At 36.4% G+C, this 14,962-nt stretch overlaps 1 protein-coding gene across 2 annotated transcripts in view; it reads right to left on the bottom strand.

The window, feature by feature from the left end:
• The window catches only part of Hers (Histone gene-specific Epigenetic Repressor in late S phase), a 64,097-nt gene that overhangs the window by 1,093 nt on the left and 48,042 nt on the right, over positions 1–14,962 (bottom strand). For both annotated transcript variants that reach the window (XM_015979349.2, XM_001815999.4), the window contains 6 exons: positions 6,589–6,755; positions 6,106–6,423; positions 3,763–3,976; positions 2,241–3,712; positions 259–421; positions 39–207 (listed from right to left, as the gene is read on the bottom strand). In XM_015979349.2, the coding sequence (XP_015834835.1) occupies positions 39–207; positions 259–421; positions 2,241–3,712; positions 3,763–3,976; positions 6,106–6,423; positions 6,589–6,755 (2,503 nt within the window). The remainder of the gene's footprint in view (positions 1–38; positions 208–258; positions 422–2,240; positions 3,713–3,762; positions 3,977–6,105; positions 6,424–6,588; positions 6,756–14,962) is intronic.

The following is a 14,962-nucleotide window of genomic DNA, read 5'->3' as shown; positions in this document are numbered from 1 at the left end:
ATCGTACGCTATTCTCCTTTCTAATTAATACCCCATACCTGCAATATTCATGGAAGGTAAGTACGTAACACTTGTCGTCTATACAAGCGACGCTGTTCGAGTCCTTGTGTCTTGAAGCAAACACTTCATCGGGTTGGTCTGCAGGTGTTCGACCCTGCTCGGTATGTTCAGGTCGGTAATACCAAAGTAGCGACATCATCATCTCACCTGTCAGCGCAACAATAGAAACGCATTTTCACAGAAATGAGAGAAACTCACCGTCCTCGGGATTTTCCCACAAGTACGCGATTTTCGCCACGAAAGGTAAATCGTTCTTTCTTGGACCGGCTTTCAGGAGGACGCAGTCTCGCACCTCGATTATGTCGCCCTCTTCGTGCCTCATCGCCGGGTAACATTTTCGCACGACGGTCGTCTCGTCGCTCTAAAAAGCAATAAAATGTACAGACAATTCCCCCATAACTTGATCCACATCACACAAACAATTAATGTTTAATCTAAATCTGAAGTCACAACACAATTTTCGTCGTTTTTTAAAACATATCCCAACCGAAAAGCAGTTTAAAAAAAATTTAAAAATTAATTAGGTAATTAAGGAAAAAAATTCCATCGCTTATTAATTATTATAGCACGAAATAACTCAGCTAAAAATAGGTAAGCATAAAAAATAGAATTATAGTTTACCTACATAAATACTTGCAAAATAAAGTAGCCAAAAAAATAACAATTCAATTTAAAGCATTCCAAAATTTTTATTTACCACATTAATTTATCAGATTAAAAAAATAGATTGATAATTACGCGGACTGACGTCAAAATCTTCCTTTAGATGAAGGAGATTATTTATTGAAATGATTTCAAACAATTCCAATGAAAGGTCTGAAAATGATTTTTCTTTTCACCACATTCTTATGTTTTTTACGTTCTTAGGTTGGAAAAGTAGTGAAAAGCGACTGTCTGAAGACATGTATAGAAACTGTTTCTAGACAATGTATGTTTTCCAAAAAAGAAAATAAAAGATTTTTTCAACTTTTAGAGACTTTTTTTGTTTAATCCTTCAGAAAAGTAACGCTTTATTTCTAACAAAACCTTTTTTCTGGCATACTGAGAAGCATGAGAACAATGTCTACCAAAACGTGCAGAGTTGCAGACTATTCAATATTTTCCAACTTTATTTCTTATTTCGAACAGAAGTCAGAAGTTTTGCGGTTTTGTTACGAAACCGTGTCTATAGAAATCTGTTCTGACTAAGAACAGAAACACAATAATCATAAAAAAACGAGAAACAGAATAAAAAAGTCAAAGAAAATATAGCCACAAATAAATGGTTTACTAAAGTTTGAACAATGAAAAATTCTTCTCGCTTATGTCAAAAATTAGTAAAGTAATTTTGAAAATAATACATCGATTTATTGTATTTCCCGTTATTTTCTTTGATTTTCTCCAGCGGAAAATCCTTGATAAAGAAAATCCATATTTTCGTATCTTCATATTCGATTTAGTTTTCTGAATTTCTCATATCGGAAAACCTGGAGAGCACTTAACTCCAGACAGACCAAACTTAAAAAAAAACCCTGATCATAGGAAAAATGCATAGAAATCATCAAGTTTTTATCTCTTCTCGCATAAAAAGTGATAACGGTCAAGAGAAATAATTTTTAAAACAATAAAGCTTTTCTCAAAATTTCTCTACTATAAATTAAAATAAGCTTTAGAAACAAAACCAGGAGAAAATGACGAAAGAATAGTATTAATTTGAAGACAAGTAAACAATTTTTGTAAATTTTAATTTGTTTATACAAAAACTCGTCTCGTTATTGTCGCAGCTGAGCAGTCTGTTACTTTTTTCCAGCATAATATGAAACGAATTAGATGAAACACGAACATATGTAACTGGAAACTGTAACCGAGATAATTTCGAAGATAAATACATAAGCAGCATACCAGTAAACTACACTTCCGTCTTCGATTATCCGATAATGTCATATATGACATTTGAACAAAGTATTTACAAGAACGAATGGAGCGCAGCCACAAAACACATGGCATTATCAAAGAATTATAACACGAGTTATAATCGCGTTCAACTGTCTCTTTTTTTATTCGCACCATTTCACAATCCCCGAAATAAATCATAACAATCGGAAAATGCCGAGGTGGCTGACAAATCGCCATTTAAATTTATATCCTGCGACCGTATTGACCCGCACCCGTAAATTCAACTTTCTTTTATAAAAACTTACATTTAGAAAAACCTTTGTTTCGAACGGTTCCCCTTCCCACGTCCAGCCGTTGGACCACCTGGGCATCTGCAAGGACCTCCTCGGGACCCTCGTTATGGCTTGTGGCACTTCCTTGCATTTCGACTTCCTCCTCGTCACCACACTCTTCCGACACTCGACTGTTTTGCTTTTAATTTGTCCGTTTTTATTTGTACTCTTTTTATTATTTAAAACTGGCTCTTTTGTTTTCGCACACTTATCAACTGTCTTTAAAGCACTTGTGTTTGTCCGCACTGACGATTCACTTATCACACTGTCAATTGTCCGGTCTATATTGTTTTTCGCTATCAAAGAGTCTAAAATGGCGGGAGCGAGTTTCTTATTTGCTTTTGAATTGACTGGAAGCTTCTTGGCCGATTTCTTTTGCGGCTCCTTGTTCTCGATTAACACCGGCTCCGTTTTGTTCTTGTCTTTTTCTTTAGAATAGTGTTTGGAGTTTTGTTGATTGCTTGCAGTGAGGGGTTTAGTTTGCTTCAAACGCTTGGTTGGTGTTGAATCTTCTTCCTTCGCCGAACTTAATTTTCGCTTCGTGGTTTGTTTCTTTGTTTTAGTTTTGGTTTTCTTGGTTCCGTCGTCGTTCTCTGTTATCAACTTTCTTTTCCCGTTATTGATCTTCACAGTATTCATGTCTTTCTTGATCAAATCCTTGTAGGAACCGTTAGGGTACTTCGGTTCGAGCTTAACTTTCTTGGCCGAAATTTCATTTTCTTCCTCGGCTTTCTTCGAAGTCGAAATCTTTCTTTTCATGTTTTTTACTTTAACATTCTCTGCTACAGTATTCACACACGGGGGCAACTCCTCCTTTAACACTTTCTTCTCCTCGACTTTCCCTTCTTCCTTCTCCTCCACGTTTTCCTCTTTTTTCAAATTTTGTGGTTCGGGTATCCTTTCAATGTTTTTAATTTCCGGTTCAACCGGAGTTTGCAGGATAATTTTCGGCGTTTTGACGTCTTCATCCGAGCAGATTTCCTTCTTAGCTTCGGTTTCTTTCTCTTTGGGACTTTCAATTTCTCGCTTGACTTCTCCAGGAAAGCTGCGCTGATTGGGATTGCACATCAGCAACATCGCCGTGTTTTGTTGGATGGCTGCGATGTTGTTCCTCACCATTGCTTTGCCCACTCGCGCTTTTCGTTTCTTTTCGACGGGAGTGCACTCGGTGGCCTCCTCTTGCTTGGGGGCGGGCGGGGGCGGCTGGTAGGTGGCCCCCGCCGGCGACGGCGGCGGCGGCATGCCGGCTGATCCTCTGGCAGGGCTTGGAGGGCCTGTGGCGCTGGCCGGCTCCAGAGGTAACGCTAAGGCAACAGGTGGTAGCGGCATCGAGTCTTTTGCGATTGACGAAATGTTAGACCTCTTACTATCACCAGTAAGAGGCCCAGTAAGTACGTTTTTTGGACACGATTGCATTGGACAAGGACAACTTTGATATGTTGCATCTACAAAACGATACTTAGCCCGGGTAAATCAACAAAAAAATTCTACTTACTTAAGTAGGGTAAGGTCCTAGTGGCCGGCGGATGGGTGTAGCAGGATGGGGGCGCGGGACCGTAACTGGGGTAGTAATGGGGTGGGTGCGGGTACGTTTCCACTAGCGTGGGGGGAGGTGGAGGTGGGTAAGGTTCCATTATCGCTGGAGGAGGGCCACTGGGAGACGGCTGGTAAGAACTGCTACTCGCCGACACCGGCGTTGCTGTCACTACCTGTAAAAACAAAAAATGGCGATGCATAACTTGACTTACACCGGTTTGCTGATACAGATATCATTATCTTGCGTTAGTCATAATAATAGAATTTATTCCGATTATTTTCCAGTTTGCCGTAACGGTACCGTAAATGATCCCGAAACGACTTTCCAATCTCTTCAATCATCTTGACAAAAGTGGTACAAGTGAGGTCACAACTTGCCGGCAAAAGGGCTGCCAAAAAACGATCGCGAAATAAATGTGCAACATTTAATTTAATATATTCATTTTAATAAACGATGCACTAATTAGTCCGCTAATTGCAATTAGCGAGTGTTATTCTTTTACTTACTTTTTTACAGTTTCATGTCACACAAGTGTAATGTGTTTAAAACGTGTTTCTAGTAATAATTTATCCAAATCACGATTATTATAATGATTAATGATGTCTGTCGTAAAATTACATTTAGAAATAAGTAAAGATACGAGTTCTGCCCACTTAATCTTAAATTAGTTTGATTGCACGCTTTAACACTTTAGATCTCTTGTTAAAACGGGTACTGAGAAATTTCAATCACGAAGCTTTGGTTATAGTTCCACTGGTACTTAGAACAAGTAAGTGTAGGTTGTACTTCATTTAGATTTGATAAGAGACATCAATATGCATTTATCATGAAATACAAACATAGTTATGCTTATTAGCATCTAAAGCACACTTAAAAATGCGGAACTTGAACTAAGGTGTGCACTACCTGGATCATTTATTTCGTTATTAAAACGTGTAAATTCACTTGTCATTTGGAATGAAAACGTAACTGTTTAAGAAAAAAACACATTATCTCCACTTTATTACGGACAATACGGTTTTTGGGTCTTGTCTCATTGTAATCGTAAAAAAAGTTAAACACAATTAAAAAATCTTCATTGTAAACATTACTTCACAACAACATAATTAAAGACGATGTAAATAAATCACTAATTAATGTCTTCATTTACACTAATCGCTTCCGCTTGCAGTTTACGCTTAAACCGCTCAAACTATCATTTACTGTATAAGGTACGAAAAGACATTCCAAAAGATTCGAGAGTTATTCAAGAAATTCGAGGAATATCGTAAAAAAATAAATTTTTATAGTTTTTAAATGTTCGAAGAGATTCCAATAAATACTAGCGTGACACCTGAACTCGCATTTTAGCCAAAAATTATTGGTAGAAAGATTTTCTTAAATAATTTAGAAACAGAAAAATATTTAATTGCTTTTTGAAGTACAATAGGAGTTGAAATAACACGCAAATTTTTTTTATTTTATTTATTGAATAAATGTCTAAAAACATGCCCAAAAATGGGTACATTTTTGTAACCACTATCGAAAATACCTAGCAATATTTTTTGAAAACTTCATAGAGAATAGTAATTTGTACATAATATTAGTAAAAAATTAATATGAAAAATGTTGATATGAAAAATAACTTGTAAACTTTTGTCATGTAAATGTTTGTTTCCTTACCTCATGATTAAAGAAAATAGTATTTTTACGTCGACAGTGAAAAATTAACTCATAACAAATAATATACTCGTACGATGTTTTAATAATACGAGAGCTGTTCACTTTCTATTGAGCCTATCTAAGACACCATATTTTCAGCTAGATTTTTTTACAATTTTGTTTGTTTATCAAAAAAATCAAGTTAAATAAAAGCTTTTAAAAACAGAACAAAGGTATCTCTTTCGATTGTCGAGTTATAGATCATTAAAACAAAGCACTTTGTCTGTACTTTTTCAGCTTATTTTGCGTTTTGAGGTAAATAACGCATACAATTGACTGCTGCTTCTTTTCGTGAAGTTTTGAGTGTGACTTTCGTGTGACTACAAATAGGACTGTTTTGACTGAAAACGAAATACAGTTATATGAAGCAGCGGGCGACAATATCAGCGTTTAAAAAATTAGATCGTTCACGAACTTTAACACCTGCACGTGAAATTTGTCAAGATAAGAAAAGATTAATTAGTTCTAGACCGACTACAATAAATTCCATAAAAGAAATAAAAACAATACATGTTGGTCTGCATTGCATGTCATATCGGACAAAAAGCACGAATAAATATAAAAAAACACATGCACGTTTGTTTATAAATTTCGGCAAACCTGCTGATTCTGTTGCGAGGGTCCTGTCGGTGGTGTTGCGTAGATATCCGGCGGATTGGGGGCGTAATACTGCGTGCTCGGCAAGAACCTCCTGTAGGTCGTCGGTGGATATTTATGATGTAAATAGGGAGTCGTTGAATAACACAGATCATGATGAGCGTAGGACGGTGCCGGGGGTGGAGTTGGATAGTAATGCGGTGGATAACTGTAAGGATATCCCGGTGGTGTCCCAGGATATTGTGAATACCGATACGAAGTCGGCGGTTGCTGCGGGGGCGGCACCGTTTCCTTGCCGGCCGTCACCGACGTGATTATCACCTAATGAGGCAATCGCTCGATTAACGTCCACATATCAGAAAAAGTTTTCGAAATTTCACAAGCGAGAGCGCAGTGAAGCGTCGAGAACAAATCATCATTGTTTTGATTTATCGTCAATTTCGACGTTTCGGTATCTGGAGAATCTAAAATGATTTAATTACGTGCCTCGCTATCCGAAGAATCTCCGTTGGAACTGGGCGCCGGAGGCGGCTGGTGTATGGGCGACGCCGACGTCGGCGAGCTCTCCGAAAGCTTGGCGATGGGCGGCGGCGGCTGCTGCTGGGTGTGCCCATGCGGAACGCTTATTAATGGTCCTGCCGGCTGGTAATATCCTGCAAGGAAAAAATGCACCGTTACTGCGTTCGCAAATAATGCGATTAGAGTGAATCACGGGAGTTCTTCGCCAGTTTGCATAATTTAGCCACCGATTGAAAAACGCGTTTATGTAAACAACACTATTAAATAAACAGAGGGAGCAATTAGTTCTTGTACGGCCGCTGGAGCAATCTAATTTTATGGAATCCTCGGCCGTTACGCTCTCCTTACTGCCGAATTTCAGTCCGTCATGTAACGTTATGTTTAACTTGAACAAAGACAATTACGACGGCGGTTTTGTTTGTTCTTTTGCTCAGACTCATATTGAGAAAACTTATATTCGCGAGAAGTTTTACAGTTTCAAACTGTTGGAGTGGAATGCACGACTTTGTAATTTGTGGAAACGTACTTTCCACTAATATTTAGAACACTTACCCTGAAATTATTCCACATTATATTATTAGAAATTACCGTGATGCAACCAATTTCTATTCCGGTCTCTATATGCAACGGAGAAACTTAACACGCAATTCCGATGTTATGTCGCCTTAATCGTAAACATTATTTATCAAACGAATACATTAAACGCTGAAACTTTGCCATTTAAATTTACTATTCAATTAGCATTGATAATGGATGGATATTATGCGGCTGACAAAAACTAGATATTCCAAAACGCAATGACATTTAAAACCCCTTCACTAGAATTTTAATTAATTCGTCACACATAAAACACGGCAATTTTTTGCGAATCATCAATGGCAAAAGACGCTTACAGTCAATTAACCCAACTCGATGGCCATTAACGTGAACAGGCGATCGCTAATTGGTGTAATTTTAACGAACAACACGATGAAGTCGAGTATTTGCTCGTAATGTTCCCAAATGGAACCGCATTGCATATACATGGTTTCAGAGACCTTGCTCACGAAGCTCCCCACAACTGCCGTTAGAGGTTAATGCATCGCTTTGCATAACATAAGACACTAAACGGAAAAATTCGGCGTTGGTGTTCATAATAATAACAAAGATCTCTTGCGCGAATTAAGCTCTCGCCACACTCGAGGGAAATTCGATAAAGTCGTTTTACATAACAAATGCGTGTTATAAATAACACTGTCAATTTTAGTATAAATAATTTAGGGATTATAAATACGATTGTATAAATTAATACCGCATATTGCTATTCGAATTGCTTTCATAATGCTGATGATAGAATGAGTGTCGTTTACAATTATTCAATATTTAATAATAGGTAGAGGTATGCATAAATAATAACACCGTATGAATAAATTTTAATGGAATCAATTTTACATGAAACTAAACGATAGCACACGAGTTCAGTATTTCATTGGTAAAATATGAGAGATAAACAACTCGGAAAAACTCATACAATATTTTAATAGCCGAGGTGCAGGCGCTAGAAGTGAGTGCGAAATGTGACAACCGCATTTTCTCAATTGATATAGAACCAGCCCATTTTATGGCTCACTGTGCAACAAATTCTCACTGTTTCCCTCTTGTTTAAAGTTTTAGAGCATCTTTATTGGCATTCTTCGTAAAGTAAGACGATCCTGTTTTAAATACAACAATTTTTTGTTTTTAATATACGATATTTTAGTGAATTCGCCAGTTGCTATATTTTCGCATCCTTCTAGCGGCTGCACTATTAGCAATTCTTCAAATTATGTAAAAGACTGGATTGGAAGCTTATCTGAATCGCAGAAATATGAATACAAATTCACTCCGAAATTGCAGAGTTGGAATATACGGTAAAAAGTGGATTTACGTAGAGATTATTCTAACCGAAAATTCGCTGCTAGAAATGCTTGACTTGGCAAAGTAAAACGACGACGAAAGTCGATACAAATTCCTGAAATGATTGTTAACCGTTTGTAATATCTGCAATACACGGTCTTTTAAGAATTATTTCCTGATTCCAAAGCACAATTATGCTCCTCGGACTATTACTCTGAATTAATCTGTAAAGCCAAAGGTATTTCACACATAAAGGCCTTTGTTAACATGAATTTTTGCACTTGTGAGCAAGTTAAATAATAAAATAAAAGATTTATTATTCAGGTCTCCTTCCTGGAACTTGCATCAAGGAGATGCCATATGATCCTCCTCCCGTAATTGACGAGGTATTGACAGTAATTAACAATTACTTCCATACAATTACTGCTGAAAATAGCAACTCTTGGCTCGGCTCTTGCCAACACTCCGTTATTTATTCACCATATGATTAGCCCCGCCGCAGACCACAATTGCAACTTGTGTAAATCCAATTAAAGTTGAACAAAATCGAAAACATCAACAATTTAGCATTTTACAAATTAGTACTTGACTCAAATATAAACAAAGCGCTTAATAACAAATTAGCGTCGCGCCTCGCTTACACAATCGGCTACATAGTTATCGTGCATGTGCATAAGGACATCTGGTATTCAACGCAGCAGCTATCCGTTATTTTGACAGTGACGATTTAGGCATCCGGGAGCTATGCCAATCGACCACAAAAATTTCATACAATTCAAGCATTTACAAAACCGCATAACCGCCGTCAAGTCGAGAGCATTCCATCGAGAAATGAAGGCACGTGTTAGCAGACAGACGACGTGAATCTTCACGATAATTTTGCCCACTCTGCTTAAATAACAGTTTATTTTTCATAGTTTCGCTCATGTCAAGCACGACTCGGAACGTGCAATATCTGTTGTTATATTGTCTGTAAATAATTCCGGAGAATCTCGTCCGACTCGACTAAATCTGTTCGCAACCTGAACGCTTTTTATTTTTCAGGAGATCGATCCTGAAATAGCGGCAACTTTACGACCGATAAAGCTATATTAAAAGGGATCGGATCTACGCCGTTTAATAGAAATTATGCCTTGTATTTATTATCACGATTATTGTAATTTTTTGTTCGCTTTTCGTGCTTAATCTGATTTATTGAGCAACGGGAAAAGCCAGTGAAATATGTGAGAGATTTTATCGCGGAGACGTGAAACGATCCGTTTCACCTAATTTGTTTCTCAAAAGCACAAACACGGCTCTAATTAGAAATGAAACCGTTGCCTCATTTGGGATAATTAATGACGAGGTGACCATTTTTCGATAGTTGCACGCAATTATTGAAACAATATTTTTGATATACTGACGTATCAGTAATCTCGTGTTGTAATAAACTGATTTCATCTGTAATTTGATATGATCTGAGGCCGCAGCAGATGTTCTCCGCCCCAGGTGTCATCGCAATTTCATTAATAATTTGCAATATCGTGCTGCATTTCCTTCAATTCGCTAGCGAAATAAACAACTGTTGTCCCAAATCCGTACGGTGGATTTTCATTTGGAACTTTATGTTTCCATTTATCGTTATGAAGCTGTATCAAATGATGCATACTAAACTGTACATATTTGCATATCGTGTAACTTTAATGTTCGACACCAAATGAAAATTTATTTGATTTTCGCTGGCGTCAATGTGACAATAATTAATATTTTATTAGTAACGAAAGCCCGAACTAATGGATTGTTTCAGTTGCATTGTGTGAAAGGAAAAGAAAATATTTGTCCGCTAATAAAGTTATTATCTAATCACTTAACACCGCATTCCACTGAAGGTCAATCCGATTACATCCAGCCAAGATCAATCGATTATTATCACCCAAGGTCCGCTTGCCTAATTATTTAATCAAATTTAATAAGGTCGCGCACATATTTTTGCATATAAATCAAGCACCACAAAAAGAAACTGCATAAAATGTCACTTCTCCAGCCTTGGCATGATGAAAACGACAAATGGTAAATTCAAGGTAAAACCAGAAACAAACACAACGAGACAGGTTATTACAGATTTACAGTCAGGTTGTGCACACACGATGCTAAAATTCGCTTAAATGACACTTCCGTCTTGTTAACAACGCTCTGTGGCAGATAAGGACCACAAAAATCGAAATTACAGCTGCATGCTAACAATGACAGGAAGCGAAACAGATTGAGGTGATTTATCAAAAGAATGGGACAGAGCCGACAAAACGCTTCCTTCAAATTTAACAATTACACAAGTTAACTGTTCTCCTGAAAACTGATCTTTCAGGCACTGTCCCAAGAAAGGCTATTTTATGATTGTGCAGGCTGTCGATGTTTCTCTTTTTTAACAGATTTTTGAAATGAAAGTTTCGTTGGACCTTATCCAAAATGAATCGCTAATCTGCAATAAATAAATTAAATTGGGAAAAGTTTGATCTTAACTTTCAGCGGCCAAAGAACAGCACAAGATTTTAAAATTACAATAATGACAATAAATTAAAAAATATGTAAGATAATGACTTCCGCAGTAATTGAAGCAGTTACCTGCTGCCCAACTGTGTAATTTAATTACTCGCTGCGTTCAGACTTCAATTACATCTTTATTTTTTTTAAATCTATACTTAAAAACTGACGGAACTTAACTTTCCACAAAAGCGTGATTTACACCAGCTTAGTCAAAAAGATATCAATAATCACAATTACGAGCACATTCTACGAAACATTTATAATTATAAAGTAACTTTGAGATCACTTTATGGAAGCTATTATAATACAATATCCCGAAAGACCAGTTAAAACAGCGAAATTAACAAATCCCTAACATAGTTAGTCGACAATTTTCCGTCAATACGGGTCGTTAAACATCCTCAACTATTATTCATAAAATTTGCCCAACACAAATACCTACGGCGTTTCAGTGGAAAGGAATAATTCTAAACTGTGTTGAGTTTAATATTCAGCTTTGATACTTTGACATTCTATTTCAGCGTTGAAACCATTATAACATATTTGTGGGTTCAGAAGTGCGATAATTGTAAACTAAATAAACAAAAGCTTGTCGCATGTTTCACTGCTTATTTGTGTTACAAATATCGCGTTATTTGCTAAACAAATCAAGACACTAAGCGGAAAATTTGGCACCAATTTGCAGTGCAACTAAATGGCTAAACAACACAGCTTGGTTTTCTGGAATTGTAATCACATTATGGAAAGAATTGAAATAAAAATTCAGATGGATATCTCGATCGTAAAACTGTTCACAGTCATTTTACGTAATAAATTGTAATAATGACCAAATAAAATAATGGTGTAACTTTATATTGCGATACTTATCGCGGACGAGTTATGTCTTTCTGGACATGAGCGTCGATTGAAGGCAGGAAAATAAAAGTCGGTTTGATTTTGTCCCAATTTTGATTTTATCTCAGCTTTGACCGTCAAACCGGGCCGATGCAAATTTAAATTTTCGTGTCCATTTCGCGGTGTTCGTTGTTAAAAACAAAGACCGCCACTATACATTTCAGCCTTTTTGACGGCACATAAGGCAGACCGTATTAACATACACCTGTGCTCATGTCACAATAACTTCGGTCGAGAACGTGGGGTAATGTAAAATCGGCAACAGGTGGTCTCATACATCGACATAATTTATAATGTCTTTCCATCGCCCCGAAACATGAAAGAACAATAGTTTAATTAATTGACGCATTAGCATACGCACAACGAGAACACGCATCGAATGCACGCCAAATAGAAGAAAATCAGTCGCGAAGAAGACATGAAGAAACGGCTGACCAGAACGAGTCGACGGCGAGGATATCCATAGATTACGAATGCCTTTTAATGACAGTCCAGAAACACGCCAGACGTGACCTGCATAATAAACCGACGAGTAACTTAAACGGTGTTCAGTAAGTTACTTTTGATCGCTATCGACTCCACAAACTACTTAGAGACTTGGCAAGTTTTTACCTCAAGACGTTATAAATCAAATTAAAAGAATTAATTACACTGGTGAAAAATCTCACTACCATAAACCGCGCCGTTTTTCTCACAACGGCGATCGATTTAAAGCCAATAAGAAAACTTATTCCACACAATCGCTCACTTTACACATTTACAAAAAAGTGTCGCAAATCGATTTCCCCTCATTACACTCTTAAAAACCTCGCCTTTCATTACCTTTGGAAAAAATCAACTCAAGTGTTTGCTTCTGGCTGTTACTAATTGCATACTTATACACTCATGATAAGTAATGAGTATTCATTTTTTTCTTAGTATTCTTCAAGTTAAATGATGCAGTGATAAAAAAGCTATGGGAGTCTCGCATGCACGCACTCAAAAAACACCTGGAACGAGTTTTGGTAAAATAATGTACATCATTTAAGTATTTTATGAGTGCAAATGGAGCTGGAGGAATCTTTATAAGCGGAAATGAACAATTTTTGACGATGCCGTTTTTTAATTGATGCTATCAAAAACGCTAAAGCGTTAAAATTAAAGAAAAAATTCCCGACGTTATTAAACGACATATGCGACAAGATAATGTGAACTGAATAAATTATGGAAGCAAGTTTGAATGGGTACACTCATAGGTATTTCAACAAGTGAGTAGCTACTCGAAATGATAAGATTAAATTTAATGTTGCAAAGTAAACACGCTTTTGTAAATTAGCTTCAAGGAAAAGTGCTTTAAATATGTTGTTTAAAGACGCACATTAATTAAAAATAATACTAAAAATTATACATCTTTCCGGTCATATAACCATAAAAAGCATTGTCTTTATTGACGGTATCCAAATGAGTAAAGAAACATTTTGATATTTACAGAGGTTTATATTAGAAACGACTTGTACCAGCAAACTTCCCAATTACTTCTACAAATTGCTCCATCAGCTTGAAAAACTCGGCTTTTTTAAGAAAACCAGATCAATAGCTACTAGTTTTATTGTTAAGAACTCAATAAGTAATTCTTGTTTTCAATTTAATTTATTTTTTTTAATTCATTAACCACTGGTAATTACATTGTTTTGGAGTATTTCAGTTCTTTAAGCCGGGTTAGTTTGATGGTCAACTTAACCGAAGAACTCCTGTGAGTGTCATTATCCTTATTATTTTTGCTGTAACACCACAGTAAAACTTAACCATTTTCTGCGACTTTTTGTGTGCTTAGGTAATAGATAAGTCACTGAATTCAAAAAAAAATTCGACTTAACCGAAGAATATCTTTAAAATTTGTCGCTTTCAACAGAGCTAATAATAGAAGAATTAGGTGTCCAATCGTTAAATGCACCTATCTACATATTTTTTTTTTCTACAAATAAGGGAAACAGGGGCAAAACGAACTACCAGAGCATAACGAGCAGACAGATTTCTAGGTGTGTTTTTACCTACATTTGTCGCTCTTAAAAATTTTATTTTCCATATAGGTAACTACAAAAAATCAGCAAGCAAATCCAATAAAAAATACTCGTACCTATAAATAAAAGAATAAATAATTTGAACTATTTAGATGTATTGCTTATAGTACGTTGATGGCTTAGTTCAAAATACACCTATAGACAAAAAATCGTTAACCTTAAAGTAGTACAGTAGTAGTACAGATAAGTAAGTAAAAAAAATACACCATACCTACAAGTAAAGATTTTACAAATTGGTCAAGACGTGCTTTCACACAATAAAATTAAATACAATTTATTTTTAGAATTATAGATAAGTAGATAAATTAGAAAGAGTTAAGTGGAAAATGAGAATAAAATTTGACGATTGTGGTATCTATAGATCGGTATATGTAGCACATTGAATACCGTTTGCTTGTAACAGGAGCTAACAACCATTGGTATTCTTTACAAATAAAATTACTTTCACACTTCTTAACATATTTCCCCTGTTGAAACTACTTTTCCCCCACAAATTTAACTCAAAGACGAAACCCTTCCCTGGTAGGTAGAAGTTACCTTAATAAATTTTAATAAAAAAAAACAAAGCACACCTTTCCTAAAAAATATAATAAAGTAAAACATGGAACAAATTCATGTTATAGAGCCGCAGTGTCTGCACCGCAACCGGCGACTTCGGTCGGCCATTTCATTTCTTACAGAGACGCGCAGGCACAGAGGGGACGCCCGCTCCGCCCCACCACATCCCGTCGCCTTAACTGGTTGCCAGCCTATGATACATTTACGTAACATAACTCGCTGTATTTTCCTATTAACTCTTGCCTGTCAGTATCAAAATCATTGTAGTTGACGTTCCTGTGATGAACTTATTACAGCAATAAAAAACAAACGCTATGAAATCAATTTTAACGCGCTTTTTCTGGCACCATTTTGACGGAACATCGGAATTTTTAGGTAGGTTACCCGCCGAGTTGAGAGTAGAAAGTCGATACTGGAATTTATTAAAATGT

This window comes from Tribolium castaneum, chromosome 9 (assembly GCF_031307605.1).
Source record: "Tribolium castaneum strain GA2 chromosome 9, icTriCast1.1, whole genome shotgun sequence".
NCBI lineage: Eukaryota > Metazoa > Arthropoda > Insecta > Coleoptera > Tenebrionidae > Tribolium > Tribolium castaneum.
The sequence above is the reverse complement of the archived record's forward strand: the minus strand, read 5'-3'. Positions and strand labels throughout refer to the sequence as shown.